Genomic DNA, 17,015 nt, shown 5'->3' with positions numbered 1-17,015 from the left:
CATTTCATATCCCTACAAATTGTTACACACAGTTATTTGTTTGAGTTGACTGATTCACATTGTAACTTGCTGACATTGTAGTCGTAAGATATCATGTACTTATTTTAAGTCCCCAATTTCACATTTCTGAACATCTCGCGCAAGTTGCAAATCTTTGTCCCACTTTAAAATCTTTTTACACCTGACTGAATATTTTTGTAGCTTTTTTCACACAGTATTTCATTACAGATAATTGCATCATATGCAACAAGTTTAAGTTCCTATGAAATGTAGCAAGGTGGAAGGGTCTCCACATGCTACAATTCTACTCTTTAAGTACATAATTTTTTCCCTTTTGTCGATTATGTATGTACTACATATACTATAGTTGTATTAAATTAACAATTTCTCATTGAAGCTGAAGTTCTGCATGTCTTGCAGTTGTCCTAGTTGCAAAAGATGGTTACCCAGGCTTTTGACTGGTGATCACATTAAAGTGACTGGACAGTGTAATTTTACTCTCTCTGTCTTTTTTCCTTGTCTACTTTCTCCTTTTCCTAATCTTTATTACACCAATTTTTAACTTTACATTTTCTCTCCATATTTTCTTCTCACTCTATCCTATCAACTCTGAACTGAAGCTGGCACAGTTGCTTACCTGTGCACAATCTTTGACCTGCTACTCTCTCTGGTGTGTTTTACTTCATCTTTTCCTCTCTCCATTCACCCCTCTTAATTTAGTCTGAGTACTGCCCTAAATCTCTTACGATAAGAAGCACACAGCCTATTCCCTTCCCTATCTTTCCCACATCTGAGCTCATGATTCATCTACAATGATCTCATCACTGGCATAAAGCCAAACAGCAACAATCCTTCATTTCATCTTTTTCAGTTTAGGGTTGAGTGAATTGTTACCCTTTCCCTTTTTAAACATCCAAAACAATTTTTCCTTGCCTCTTTGAAGAAGGAACCTATTATTCCAAAAGGTATGTGTACTGTTTCCCTATTTAAGTACTTCTATCAGCAATAATGGGCATTGTACCTCCTAAATGGAAATACTGATCAGATTTTTTTGTCTTTTAGTCAGTTTAATACTTTTTTAATTTAATTTTACTTCTTACACAAATATTAGATGTTCATATCTAAACTGTATTTCTGACAAATGAACTTATGAACCAATCATGCATTTTTTTGTGCATTTGTTTCATGCATCTTACCCGAACCGATGGGATGAATACGTCCACAGGCGGCACCTAAATTTGGGTCCTTTTTCATTAGATCAACCAATAAGAGCACAGCTTCAGGCTGAAAGTCAATATCCCCATCCATAGCTAGAAGATAGGTGTTTCTGGCAATAGCTTCCTTTTGATGAACTGATATTGGTTTTTCCATCAGTCTATGTCCAAGCAAGTAATACATATACATTACCTGAAAATTAATTTCATGATTAAAAAAATTTATGAAAATTGTCTTCTTCTTCTTTACTTTACATGTTAATCTTGTTCTGCCTGCACAAATTGTCTACAATCTCATCTTAAATCTTCCTACATTTAATCTAGCAGCCAGTTTACCAAATAAGTCTGCATTGAAAAGTGATGTTTTTCCACGTTCTGTACATGTTTGTGCTGCGTGTTACTGTATTTACTAATTCTACATTTAACTGGCAGTTCTACTTCCAGCTTCTGTCAAAATATTTTATTTCACAAGTTGTCTACTTTCATGTAACCTCTTGTTCATCTGAGAGATTTCATTTCTGCAGTTCGTATTTTATCCACAATTCTTTTTGTAAGTACACAGTATTCAATATTGTGAAGAAGTGCTGAAAGAATTATAGATTTATAAAATTATGAACTTCTTTCTCTAAAATTTAGCTAATCTGACAGCCCAAATAGCTGTACCACAATGTTCATCTGTCTTGACATTGTTATTAACAGATTTACCCCACTAAGAGAAATATGTTTTGCATATTAAGACAACTATCACAAATTCATTCAATTAAAACCAGTAAACTTTCACTCTGTACTAAACCAATGGATGATTAATATTATAGCCAATATTTCTCCTGCAAATACTGATGATTTATTTATGTACTGAAGTCCATAAATCTTATATTGTGGTTACACAAATATATGAGGCTGGAAACAACAATATGTTACATAAACAATAAAAGAATCACATAGTGACACTTCCAACAGCTACAAAGAAGTGTTTAGTCTTCTTCTACCTGAAATGTTTTTGCTTATTCAGGTCATTTACAAAGCCTCTCACAATCTTAGGAGCTCTGTTTCCCATTTTTACCCTAAGCCTGTTTTTTAATACGTGTATTTTCTGGAAACTTATTGTATGTAAACATTCCCCTGTGCCCAATGTTGCCAAGCCCTTTAATAGTTGCTGCAACTATGTGGAGATCACTTGCATTGCAAGTGTCATAATTTGTTTTTAGGAAATAAGAGAACACTGCCACCTATTAAAATAACAGACAGAAGGACTGTGCAATATTAATCAGCAGATGGAGGAAGGAACTAACAGTTCTGAATGCCATATAACAATTTTTTTCTACTTTTAAATGCATATATTCGTCTATCAACAGTATTTGGAACCACACTTTCTGTAGATATGTCTGTTTCATTGTAATATATATGTCAACAGAAACAGAAGAAATTCATTTCCAACCATAATGTGTGATTAGACCAATATTACTCAAATTAGATATTGATGAATGAGTGAATGAAATGTAACATCAAACTTTTGTTATATGACCTTATCTGCAATGATGCACTGTATTTTATTTTTTCATTTTATTTTTTATTTTTTTTAATGTGGAGAAAGGCAGAGCTGTGTTCTTGAGTACATATAAAAACTTATTAGCATTTGGTAATAGGGTCAATAATTTATGAAGTAAGTCATACAATAAATAGTACATCTGGAAGTCAAATGAAACAACACATACTGTTAACTGCCACTGTTTATTTATCTCCATGACATATTTCAGAGGTTTAAACCTTTATCAGGTGGATTTACATTTGTTAATATGACATATGTGCGTGTTGTGGTACAATTTTTGGAGCAACTTGTGGCTCTGTCTCCAGTGGTCACAGCTTCCTTTCACTGCCATAACATATCACATGAATATTGCCATATTTTGTAAAGTATAGTTTCCAGATGCCACCTTTGTTTACAAAATATGACAGCATACGTGTGATATGTTACAACAGTGAAAGGAAGTTGTGGTCATTGGATACAGTGTCACAACTTCGAGACATTTCTGCCTGCTTTATTTATTTCGTTTGTTGTTCTCGGTGTTGACATACTGCGTTGCTACACTGGCTGAAAAATGGGGCTTCTAATTTGGACACTGTCTACTGTAAATAATGTAGCCTATAGATGCACAGTTGCGTTTCACTGTCTTTTACTTTCACTTTTCACAACCCCCCATATACACATTTAATATGGCCAGTGCACTACTGTTTAACTTTCCATAATCCTCATTAACAGGTTGCAGGCGAATGCCCACATACTGCTACAATAGTTTACTATTGAACATCTACGAGCAGTAAAAACATAAAAGTTCACAGTTCTTGAAGAATAATCAGGTACATATGCAGCAGACACTGTCATTGTTTTTACGGTCTAATTGTGCAATACTTATTTTGCAGTTAAGTTGAAACATTGTTAAAGTTCTAATCAACACAGGTTTCTCATCTGAAATTCGGCTGTGGGCTGACTGTCTCGGGACCAAAAATTGCGCTCTTATATATCATCACAATAATAGGCACTGAAACTACACATTGTTCAAAGTTAAACTTACAGAAATTACAATTAAAACTTAAATCATTAAATTAACTGAATACATTGAAAAATTGGTTCTGTTTAACAATTTCTTCTACTACAACTGTTAAGCTGACGTATTTGTTTAAATCATGAAATTAACATATATAGTTATGCAAACAATACTTTTGACAAAATTGTTAATTACTTTCGAATTAATTAAGGGCTGGCTTTGCTGACTTGTTTTCGAGTAGAGTCAAATAGATACTATACGATTACTAGTATTTCATCTTCCAAATGTTTGTAATTAGTATAGAATTTATATTTGTTTATATGTCAACAATAGAATTTAAGTTACAAAACAATTACTGATTTCACCATATAATGAAAGATACTAACTAGGAATAGTTGAAATAAATTAGAAAATCAATTAGATAGATAAAACTAAGCACAAAATTAGATCTGGTGTTATATTCTTTAAAACTAAGGGTCAATCTTTCACCATTATGGAAATGCGGATTAAAACTTATGTATGTTAATGGTAATTAGTTCAAATTTAAAAAAAAAACGAATTTAGATGGCAAAACAATAGGGGAATTAAAATTATCCCAGCTTGCTTCAACACAAGTTCCTCTAACATTCATAATACAACAACATACGCCATACTATCAAACGCAACTCCACCTGATGATGGAGGTTTAAGCATTTGAAATGCATCATGGAGAAAAATACACAGTGACTGGTAACAGCAAACTTGTTGTTTCATTCGATGTCAATAACAGTCACAGTAAAGTCTAAACTAAAATGTCCACATTTAAAGTTATATCTGGAAATAACAAAATAGGGTGTGAAATGGAAGGAACACACAGGTTTAAAAGGAGTTTCTAGATGAAAAAACGTGTGATTAACCCTTACAACTCATTATATATGTTAAATTCAGAATACACACCTGACTCCAACGTTTCCTGGTTCTAATTTTGTCACCATCTTTAAGGTGGCAATATATTTTTGTCTTGCCTGGAAGGGTCCACACAAGACGGCCACCATAAGGTGTTGGGTACTTTACAGGAGGCCTAAGTCTGATAGTTGTGCCATGAACAAGTGTGGCAGCCTCATCAATTACTGACACTAGCAGCTTTACATAGCTATTGACAACGCGATCTCCATCAGTTGTTTCAAAAGCATCATCAAATAATATGTGTGCTGTAAAGAGAGGAAACATGTCAGCAGTTACATCACATCTTTAATCAACACAATGATTATATAATTGCAAAAACAGTTTTCCTTACAGCTGTAATCTAGATTGTTATGTTCAGTTCAGGCAACTGTAGCCACTCTGCCATAGTGTGGCTACAGTTGCCTGAGACTGCAGTCGTTTGTGTGAGTTGCGTTTGCATGAGTGTGTGTGTGTGTGTGTGTGTGTGTGTGTGTGTGTGTGTCTCTGTCTGTCTGTCTGTCGTCTGTTTTTGACAAAGGCCTTATGGGCTGAAAGCTTTATTTGTGACATTTTTTTTTTTTTTGTGCCTATCTGCAATTCAGCATTTCCGCTATATGGTGAGTGGAAACTTTCCATTTCATAATATTGTTACATTCCATCCTGGATTTTCTAAAATAGTTTGGCCACATACAAAGAATGGGAAAAGAAAGACTACCAAGAAGAGCTTTGGAATGAACAGAACTTGGAAGACCATGAAAAGATTGAGAGACCAGGTCATGGATAAAGTCAATCAGAGAATACTACAATAGAAGGAAATGCTGAATGATAAAGAGTCTGGGAGACAACCATCTAAGAATTGCACAACACAAGCTTTAGTAGGAATGGAAATTATGAGCTTGAATGAGTATGCTGAACACCACTGTTTTGTTAAGAAAAATAAGCTGTAAAAATGGTAAAAAGTGAGTATGGATAGCATATGAAAATGTTAAGAATGCCATGTATGTTTGTGTCTTTTTGAATTATTTTTGGGGGTACTACAGTCAAATGAAAACGAAAAATGGATGCAAGCTACTAATGAAGAAACTGAAGTGCTTTACAATTTCCTACCCAAACTATGAAGTATTAAACCAAAAGATTTAAAATTTGTGGAGACTATTACCATTGCAAGTAAAACAGAGATTCCAGGTCGGAATACCAGCAATATAAAGAAAAGTACATAACAGTCTTTCTGTTGTGCCTACCTGCAACTCAATGTGACATCTTTATGATGAGCAGCAATCTATCCTTTCCATTATATTGTTAAAAAGGATATAGTCACTCTGTCTGATCAGATAAATTATTTAGTAGTACTTATGGAAGCAGGTATGAAAAATTTATAAAAAGTAGATAATACAAATCAAAAGTTTCATTATAATGTCCTTTCACGTCAGCAGGATTAATTAACTCTTATGATGTAATGAACATCGCAGATATACAACCTGTCTTTTATTGTCATCTGTGGGCAGAGATGCTGAACAATCACAGCAAAAAGTTTCCTTTGGCACAGGAGAAGGACATAGACTTCCCAACAGATGGGGATGCATGAATGCACCTCCATGCTGTTTTATGAAACTATGAATAGGAAGGGACTTTTAAGTCCCATCAGGCTGGAAAGCATTGAGAGAAACAATATGCGACTGTTAGTTGAACATCCTATAAATACCAAAGTATTGCTGAATCACTGGGTACTATATTGCAAAGTTTCACCCGATGGAGGTACTTGCTTCAAAGCCCAGTTGATTGATAGAGGGCACGTTCAGAAACCAGGACTCAGTTATGAAGATGCATTTAGTCCTGTTGCACATTATGAGACCAGTCAATCTTAGCTACAGGTAGCTGCATAAAAAATGAAAAATAAAAAAAAAATCTGGTAAAAGAAATTGATGTGACAACAGCTTTTTTGAATGGTGTACCTGAAGTATATATAGAACAATCACAATGTTTCAATGATAATACAGATCATGTGCATGTCTTTTTGTCTATTTTAATTTAAACACAATGACAATACAATTTTATCATATAATGACATGGTTGGAGACCATGGCTATTATTTGAAGACAAATGTTTATGGTGTTGAGACATCAACCAGCCACAAATTTATTTTAAGTTCTTTTATTCAAAAGGTACTGTTACTAGTTTCAAATAATTACAATTCATCATCAGATGGCTTTCATGCTTTCATTAGAACATGTGGTGCGTTTTTTTTTACGCACCACATGTTCTAATGAGAGCATGAAAGCCATCTGGTGATGAATTGTAATGATTCGAAACTGGTACAGTACCTTTTGAATAAAGAAATTTAAAATAAATTTGTGTTTGGTTGCTGTCTCAACAATGACAATAGGCTTTGGGTTATAATTTGTGATGTAGATGACCTAATTCTTGGCAGACAAAAGAAGAAACCACAGCTTTTCAGAATTCTTTACAATGTGAATTATGTAGATATACAGCAGGTAAACATGACAGTATTCTTGGCATAACAATACAACAAAATGGAGATGGAGCAGTTATGACAAGTTAAGAAAAATACACAAAACAAATATTGGAAAGATTTCAAATGTCCGAATCCTGTTTATCTCAACTCCTATTGGACATGAAAAGAATGATTTAAATGAAGCAGTTTCACCCTCTGTCCACTGTCACAAGGCAAATGGATGTTTTATTTATCTTCTAATATCACCTCATCCATTACATTTATGGTGAATAACACTGTTCAAGCTGTGGAAAAACCAACTGCTCAGAGCTGGAATCAAGTTAAATGCATATTATGGTATTTGGAAGACACATTAAATTATCCTTTGATTTATGATAGGGTCCGTTTTGATAGCTGAGTGGTTAGCGCAGCAGTCTGTCATGCCAAGGGGCCTGGGTTCGATTCCTGGCTGGGCCGGAGATTTTCTCTGCTCAGGGAATGGGCGTTGTGTCATACTAATTATCATTTCATCAGGAAACCACCACTGGAATCACTTCCCTAGACACTCATGCATTGGACCTCTCTGGCGAGGCAAGGCAAACCGCAAAGTACATAGTAGTATTATGATAGGGAAGAAGCTTTGGCGGTTTATAATGATGCTGATTTTGTTAGTGACAAGCAGGCAAGGTGTTCAACAACCAGCATTAAGACAAAGTACTCTTATGAGTCAGTATCAGGGACTAGTCAGTCGCAGAAGGTAGTGGCTTTGTCTAAGACAGAAGCATAAATTATTTCCACAAGTGAAGGAGCCAAAGAATTAATTTTGTTGCATCACACAGCAATTTAATTAGCTGAAATGCCTGAGCAGTACTTAATGCTTATAACGCTACTGCATTAAAACTAGCAAAAAATTCTGAATACGATCAACAGCCAAAACATATATACAGATTTGGCACTTTTATGTTCATGACAGATTTCTGAATGCTGAAATTTTGTTGGAACATGTTGATTGGAATAACCAGCTGGGCAATCTTTTGTTGAAGCCAGTTGAATGAGTTCAATTTAATTTATATGCAGAAAGTCAAACAGTAATTCTAAATTTATATATTTGATTGATTTTTTGGGATTCACTGTGAACTGCTGTTCCATTGTATTTTGAAACATCCTTGATTTATGTATAACATCTTTGTAATTAATTTTGGTACTGAATAGTTCTGATCCAGTGAATAAAGCATTCGTAAATGAAAATGTGTTAGTCAAACTTAATATTTTTTAAAACTGATTACTTATGATATTTAATGAAGGCAGTGAGTAATAAATTAACTCTTTGACTGCTCTGGACAAGTTAATTCACTCTGTTCCACTGCTCCGCTGGTGCTACTGTCATGTTTAGGCACAACCTTTCGGTTTAGCTACAGAGCTATTGACACGTTTAAGCATCCAAAGCAGTTCTTCATCGCTTTGGATGTGTTAATGCATTCTGAGTCACAGGCACCTGTGTGCTACAAATGTGTATACAATTTCTGCACCATTCCTCTAGTAGTCGCTCAGAGGTCCAGTTCAATGTTTGAGTGTGCATCTACATTTGCTGCTGTGGTCCCTTGTTGGAGAATTCAATTTTGCTTTGGATATTGTCATCAGGTTTAACTTTGTGTTCTTCTTTTCTACTGTCATGTTGCCATGGTTGCACAGACTGAGAGATCATGCAGGTACATACTAGGACTGACAATGAGTGTGAATTTAACAGAATTGTGAAGTAAAAGTCCTCAGCCCTTTACATCAGCTGCTACAGCACGCCAGTTCGATGGCTGTGCAAGAGGAGTAGTCAGTAGCTATTCAGAATCCAAAGGCTCAGAAAGTGATAGTTAAACACTTTAGAAACAAGCACATCCTAATGACACTTTTGATTACAAACAAACCAATTTCCAGACATTAAAGCACATGTTTGATGACTGGGCTTCAGGACGCAAAAATCAGTTGGTTAAAGTGTCAAGCATACTGTCATTTTTTCTTATACTTCAGTCAGAAGACCTGTGGCAGTTCATAGCTGACACTACGAATCAATTTTATGTCTACACCAGGGCAAATCCATGCATTTTTGACAGTAAAAATGGGAAGACAATGGATTTCAGAATTTTTTTCCAAAGACCCAAAAATGAGAGATTTTCATGGGTCTGGAACAAGCCAGAGAGTACACCATAAAAAACATAAAAAAAATTCAATATAATACTCACTACCTGGATCATTCGTGAGGAGATTGCCATAGTAGGTGAATACATTACAGTAAACTGGAACAGCTAATATTTACAGAATTAATACACTGCCAGAATGAAAAATAGTTATGCACTTTTAATAACTTTTTTATACATAAAATACCTAATCTTGACTATTGTTACCAAGTTCTGTCAAAACTGAAATCTAACAGACATTTTTACTTAAGCTGGTCTAACAGTCCCTGTTAAGATATTCACCTACAGAGCAAAAGGAGTTGTCTATTAAAATAGTATTTCCGTGTCGTTTTAAACTGCTTTATCTGAAACCACAAGTTTTTAATGGTTGCTGGCAATTTATTGAAAATGTGTGTTCCCGAATGTTTGACCCCTTTTCGGACCAAGATAAGGTTTTTAAGTCTTTTTTTAGATTGTTCTTATTTCTAGCATTGATACTATGTATTGAGTTATTGGTCAAAATAGAGATATATTACTTGCAACAAATTTCACTAAGGAATACATACATTGAGAAACAGTGGTTAGTATACAGAGTTCCTTGAACCAGTTTCTACACAATGTTCTTTAATGTACACCACAAATGAATCTCATTGCCCACTTTTGCATGATAAAAGCTCAGCTTTTGCTCAGTTTGATCTGCAAGTCTTCATATGTTACACACAATCTGCAAATAAATCTCTTACAGGTGCTGAACTTAACATAGTGGGTCTTTTCAAAGTTTAATGAGAATGAATTAGTTTTAAACCATTTACTGATATCAGTGAAAATTTGATTAGCAGCCATTTCTAAATCTATACTTGACTTGCTACTTATTGCAATGTTTGTATCATCTGCAAACAAAACAAACTTAGCATCTGGCAATGTAATAGCGAGAGGTCATTAATGCACACAACAAAAAGCAACTGACCCAAGATGGAACCTTAAGGAACACCACATGTAATTAATTTCCAGTCACATGAAGACAGACTGCTTACTGGACAGGTGTTTCACAACACCCTGTGTTTCCTGTTACTTACATAAGACACGAACCATTTCGTAGCGCTGCCGGTGACACCATAATATTCTGATTTACTTAAAAGAATGCAGCGGTTCATACAGTCAAAGGCTTTTGAGAGGTCACAGAAAGTGCCAGTAGCCTCTAATTTATAATCTAATGAATTAAGAAAATTCTCACTGTGCATGTAGATAGCTCTCTCTATATCAGAACCCTTGAGGAATGCCAACTGTGACTTGGACAATATATTATTTGCAGACAGAGGAGATGCTTTAATACAAACTTTTCAAATATTTTTTTTTAAAAGCTGCCAAAAATGAAATTGGTCAGTAGTTTGATGGTATCTCTTTACCCCTTCTTGTAAAGAGGGTTAACTACAGCATATTTTAGCCAGTCTGGAAATATTCCACTGATAAGAAATTGATTACACAAATAACTTCAGATAGAACTCAACTCACTTGAGCACTCTTTGATTAACTTCATTGATATGTTATCATAACCAACAGAATACTTAGATTTTAAGGATTTTTTGATAGATGCTACTTCTTTGGGAGACTTGAGTGTCATTTTCGTTCTACTGAAGTTATTTGTAAATTCTGATCGCAGCAGTCCTAGATCTACGGAGCAGGGGTTTCAAACTGGGATATCTGCTTGAGGGGGCAATTTCAGGGGGCACCAAATTCATATTCTTGAAGCAAAAACCTGATTTCACAAAGTGGCTAGCATCCAGTGTAAGTTTGTCTATCAATTATTCATATGATTTTTAAAGCATCCCTGTTTGTTTTTGAACATATTCTAAGTTTATTTCTGAATGAATCATAAGTTGATTTCTGAATGCATGCATAGCGTACATGATGTCTCTGCTAGGAGAATCCCTGTCACACCTAGAAATAAAAAGCTTTCCTGCAGACAAAAGAGGACGAGGCTATAGAAGCTGAGCCAAATAAACCCAAACGGGTGAATGGCAGTTGTTGATCATTTATGTGTTTGACTGGGTGTGCAAATGATCAACATTGTTATAATTATCAGCAAAATCCATAGATTCAGACTACCAGAGCAGAAATAAATGGTTAACATGAATAACAGGTAAGAAAGATTACATATTATGTTCTCGGTGTATCCAAGAAAATGAAATTTTGACAGAAAATTTTTGCCAGATCACTACACTACTAAGAGCCAGTTGTACAGTCCCCAGTTAGCAGCCACTTAAATTCTATTCTTGAAACAGTGTGGAAAACACATTGTACAAACATGTAATAATGCCTAACCGGACATTAAATGTGGGATAACTGAAATACTTATTCTGGCAGGCTTAATGACCTTAACCAGAGAAAAAGTTTCGACAGTGGCAGGAATAGTGATGACACAGTTGTTTGTTAGAATGAGGAAGGAGAAGAAATGATGTCTTCACACAAATGATATGGAAGAATATGATGATTCCAATTTTATACAAAAATTTTGTACTATTGCTTTTCGATCTCAAGCTTGAGGAACTGGATATCATATGAATGAAATTGAAACTATTTCCTAACATAAAACTTTTTGCTTGTAGTAGGCTTGATATGCATTTGACAATGGTACTTCATGAATTACTTTCTGTTGTGTTATTTATGTAAATGAGGTACGTAAAAATGACCATTTGCCTCAAAACAGTCTCGCTTATTTGCCATGTGTTACAATTGTTGCAATATTAGAAAGGCATATTTCATTTTACCTAGCAGACAGTGACAAAATAGATGTAATCAAATCAAGAAATCACACCAATCTTGGGTACTATATGTGTTAACAACTTTTTCAGTGGGCTATTAGACAATGACATTTTGATTTTTCATGTAGCAATACATTTGATGAAGTTTGATGAGGTAATAGATTCTTTCACACAAAGGAAAAGCATGCCATTTAAAGCTGTAGCAAATCAGAGAGAAAAATATGATGCAACCTAAGGATTAAAGAAATGGATACTGTCTTGCTTGTCTCTTGTCTTTACTGGTTTTACGTTTTCCTATATCGAATTTTATGTCACACAGAAGAGAAAGTTATTAGCTAAAAGGCAATAAAGAGTACAAATTTTCTGAAGGGTCCTTATTCTCCTAGTCACAAATAATCCCACCCAGTATTAATTGTGAGGGTGTCTTTTTATTTAAAAAAAAAAAATGCTGTTAGGGTGTCAAACCAACAAATTGGGATCAGGAAAGGTACCACAGGACATTTTAATTTCCACTGTCCTAAATATAGGTTTGATGGCTTCCGTTACAAAGTATACACATTTGAATTCCACAGAGCAAAATACAGTTAAGTGCGGTAGATGAACGCTTTGTGAAGACATGTGACACTGCACTTTTGCAAACTTAAGACCAAATAAAAAGTCTTACATTTCCTCGAACATACATGTTTTATACATCAAACTTAAGACCAAATAAAAAGTCTTACATTTCCTCGAACATACATGTTTTATACATCAAACTCTTCAGAAAGATGTGTGCTACAAAATGCCATTTTTTTTTTTTTTTTTTTTTTTTTGAAACTGGATTCTTTTAAACTTTTGACATCCTGCCTCAAATGCACAAGGGTGGGGGGGAGAGGGGAGGGGGGGGGGGTGAATCTTAGATCCGGGCCTGGGTCTCAAATACTCCATCGCACTGTTTACTGAACCTGATAACCACAAGCTGTTGGTAACAGAAACAAAGTACTTGTTTAAGAGGTTTGCAACACTACACATACTTGTTGTATGTGGCAATTGGTACTCCAGCTCATACCTGCTTCTATGGCTTCACAACCACATGACAACTGCATGTGGTACTTTTCATAAGAATAGACATGATAAGTCAAAACTTCAGAGAAAATTGAGATGAGCAGAAACTGAGTTTAAGTCAACTGACAAGATGCTTGCTATCAAGTGGTGCGCTAGTGGAGAAATGTGGATGTTGACCACATGTAACACAACTCAATTGGTTGAACCAGAGAAGACTGGCAGAAATATTGTTGAAAAGTGAAAAAAAAAACATTGTATTGTGGAATTACAATTCAAGTAAGGGTGTAGTTAACAATTACGTCACTCAGTAAGACCAGTGTGTGAAAATTTTTTCTCACACTCCGGAATTATCCTTAAATGATAATTCTCTTCACAATTCAGTTACAAGGCAAATATGGCATTTGCAGAGTTTCATGTCTGTCGTTAGGGAAATTGTAGAAAAACATGCAACAGCACAGAAAAAAGTTGGCGAGGAAGGTGCTCCAGCAATGAGAATCCTCTATGATTTACAGGGAGGCATTTTCTGAATGTTATAGTGAGTGAACATTCACAGAAAGTTGTCAATATCAATTAAATTCGCCAGCAGCCATGTAACTGAGGTGTTATTTTATTTTATCTTGGCATTCAACTGTGTCATCTTCAGGCCCCTGCATAATAAAAGAGTACACATTTAGTGTATATCAGGGTGTGCAAAGCAATCTTGCAGAAAGTGACAAGTGATCATAAAAGCAATTAAAGCTACAAAATGAAAGTAGTGGCATTAAACTAAATCTCTGTGTACATCCATCGCAATAGAATAAAATGTGTACATTTTTGTTAGTCATAAAACAATTTAACACCATGGAATTACAAGAGAACATGCAAAAATGGGCAATCAGGAGCTCTGCTGAACAAAGCAGAATCTCAATGTAGACAAGTGCAATGTGCTGCGAATACATAGAAAGAAAGATCCCTTATCATTTAGCTACAATATAGCAGGTCAGCAACTGGAAGCAGTTAATTCCATAAATTATCTGGGAGTACACATTAGGAGTGATTTAAAATGGAATGATCATATAAAGTTGATCGTCAGTAAAGCAGATGCCAGACTGAGATTCATTGGAAGAATCCTAAGGAAATGCAATCTGAAAACAAAGGAAGTAGGTTACAGTATGCTTGTTCCCCCACTGCTTGAATACTGCTCAGCAGTGCGGGATCCATACCAGATAGGGTTGATAGAAGAGATAGAGAAGATCCAACGGAGAGCAGCGCGCTTTGTTACACGATCATTTAGTAATTGCAAAAGCGTTATGGAGATGGTAGATAAACTCCAGTGGAAGACTCTGCAGGAGAGACGCTCAGTAGCTCGGTACGGGCTTTTGTTGAACTTTCGAGAATATACCTTCACCGAGGGGTCAAGCAGTATATTGCTCCCTCCTACGCATATCTCACGAAGAGACCATGAGGATAAAATCAGAGAGATCAGAGCCCACACAGAGGCATACTGACAATCTTTCTTTCCACGAACAATACAAGATTGGAATAGAAGGAAGAACAGATAGAGGTACTCAAGGTACCCTCCGCCAAACACCGTCAGGTGGCTTGTGGAGTATGGATGTAGATGTAGATGTAGAAAGCTTTTTCTTTGGTTATATAAGTAACAACAGAGATATTCACAGAAAAGTATGCTAATACACAGAAACGTGGTTTGCTGGAAAAGAAAGTGTGCCAAGACTCCAGATACATATGCAAAAGTTGTAACATACCATAATGTGTTGTCCTGTTTCAAGACTCATTATAGAAATAAGTATTATAACCTTCAAGTACTACACCTGAGAGTCAAAACAAATTGTCATTTCTGAATAATTTTTTACAAAAGGAAATGCAAAAAATATATAAAAAAGAAGACAGTATAAAAATCTCTTCCTAAGTTCCTGGTCCAAAGCCCAGATAGTCACCGTCTTTCAGCCACCTATCTCCATCCCTGTTCCCACTCCAGCACTACATGGCCCTCTATTCCACCAATGCATCCACACCCTTTTTATTTCTTTCCTTTTCTGTTGCCTCCATTCACCTCCGTCTTCTTTCCATCTGCATCTAGCTGCCCTACCCTCTCCCACCATGTCCCTGTATGCCTCCACAAGAAGCACTTCAATGTTCCCCACCTACAACCTGCTGTCTCTCCCCCTTCTCATCCCCACCTCCTCCTTACCCCAACATCCAGATTGCTTCTCCCATCATGCATCGTTGTTTGCAACCAGAGACAGTGGTTATGTGCAGAAAGTGACAAGTTGTGAATGTATGAGTGTGTTGTCTGTTCCAGAAGGCCTTTTGGCCAATTTAGCAGTCATTTTGTTGTGCCTGTCTGTGACTCAACTTCTCCACTATATGATGAGCAGCAATCTATCCTTTTCAATGTACTGTCATTATTCCATCCTGGATTTACCACTGTTTGATTTTTGCCTAATGGCTTTTCTTCCAACCCGTACCCCAGTGCAATATTCCTTTGTTATTATTTTCTATCACATTACTCTACTCACTGTCCGTCCTTTTCTTTCCTTCTTTCCTGTATTTTATACATTGCCTTCCAAACCACACCACATACTTTGAATTACAAACCACACTGTATCAATCATCTTGTTCATGCACAGCCCAGGTCTCTGTGACCACACTGATTGTTGGTGCTGCATCTCATATTCCACATCACCCTACCAATATAATTAATCCTAGGCCTTCACATGGATCACTCTTCCTTGTCATTCTCATGTATTTTTGCATTTTATTTTCTATTCTTTCCTTTGATACACAAACTTGTACCTCATGCTACCAATCCCCTCCCCACCACCCATTCTTTCTCATGGCTTATTCCAATACACACACACAAACCTCACCTTATCTACTCACATCCGGTGTGGCCTTTCTTCATACACTTCCGCCCACTGACCTGGAACCCACATTACACTGAGATGACAAAATCATGGGATATCTCCTGATATCATGTCAGACCTACTGTGCAGAATAGTGCAACAATTTGACATGGCATGAACTCAGCAAGTTGTTGGAAGTACCGTGCAGAAATATTGAGCCATGCTGCCTCTATAGCTGTCCAAAATTGTGAAAGTGTTGCTGGTGCAGGAGTTTGTGGACGAACTGACCTCTCGATTAAGTCCCATAAATGTTTGATAGGATTCATGTCAGGTTATCTGGATGGCCACATTCACTCGAGTTGTCCAGAACATTCTTCAAACCAGATGCGAATAATTGTGGTCCGGTGACATGGCACATCGTCATCCAAAAAAATTCCATCATTGTTTGGGAACATGAAATCCAAGAATGGCTGCAAATGGTTTCCAATGCCTAAAATTTGTTATTCTCGGCACACTCTTGACGCTATGCACCTCAGAATACTGAATTCCCTAACAATTTCCAAAATGGAATGCACCACACTTGTAGCTCCAACTACCATTCCACATTCAAAGTCGCTAAATTCATTTTGTGTGGACATGATCACGTTGGCAATCTATTCATATGAATAATCTGAGTACAAATTACAGTTTCATCAGTGCACTGTCCTTTGATACCTCATGTATGAGATACTACCACCATATGTATATATTCATATCGCTATTGCATGACTTTTGTCACCTCCGTGTAAGGTATCTATATACTACCAAAGTAGAGTTTTATCTAACACAAATATCAGATTGCAATGTGTATACGTGAACAAGGAAAAAAAATTCCTGGATTTCCCAGTTAAAAATACACTTTCTTCCAGCTGACAGTATATTTTCCCTTATCAATCCTTTGAATGGTTATGGTTTTATACACTGGCATACAATTTCCCGGCTCTTTAGAAAACAAAACTCAGGGGAAAAGACATTTATTTATTTGTTTTATTATCCATCTTTAGGCATAAAAAATGCAAT

At 35.9% G+C, this 17,015-nt stretch overlaps 1 protein-coding gene across 1 annotated transcript in view; it reads right to left on the bottom strand.

Annotated features, from left to right (window-relative positions):
* LOC124799209 (chitin synthase chs-2-like) overlaps nucleotides 1–17,015 on the bottom strand; it is a 234,151-nt gene that overhangs the window by 114,893 nt on the left and 102,243 nt on the right. The window contains exons 10-11 of the mRNA XM_047262745.1: nucleotides 4,697–4,950; nucleotides 1,197–1,407 (exon numbers count right to left, since the gene is read on the bottom strand). Coding sequence (XP_047118701.1) covers nucleotides 1,197–1,407; nucleotides 4,697–4,950 — 465 coding nt within the window. The remainder of the gene's footprint in view (nucleotides 1–1,196; nucleotides 1,408–4,696; nucleotides 4,951–17,015) is intronic.

This window comes from Schistocerca piceifrons, chromosome 5 (assembly GCF_021461385.2).
Source record: "Schistocerca piceifrons isolate TAMUIC-IGC-003096 chromosome 5, iqSchPice1.1, whole genome shotgun sequence".
NCBI lineage: Eukaryota > Metazoa > Arthropoda > Insecta > Orthoptera > Acrididae > Schistocerca > Schistocerca piceifrons.
The sequence above is the reverse complement of the archived record's forward strand: the minus strand, read 5'-3'. Positions and strand labels throughout refer to the sequence as shown.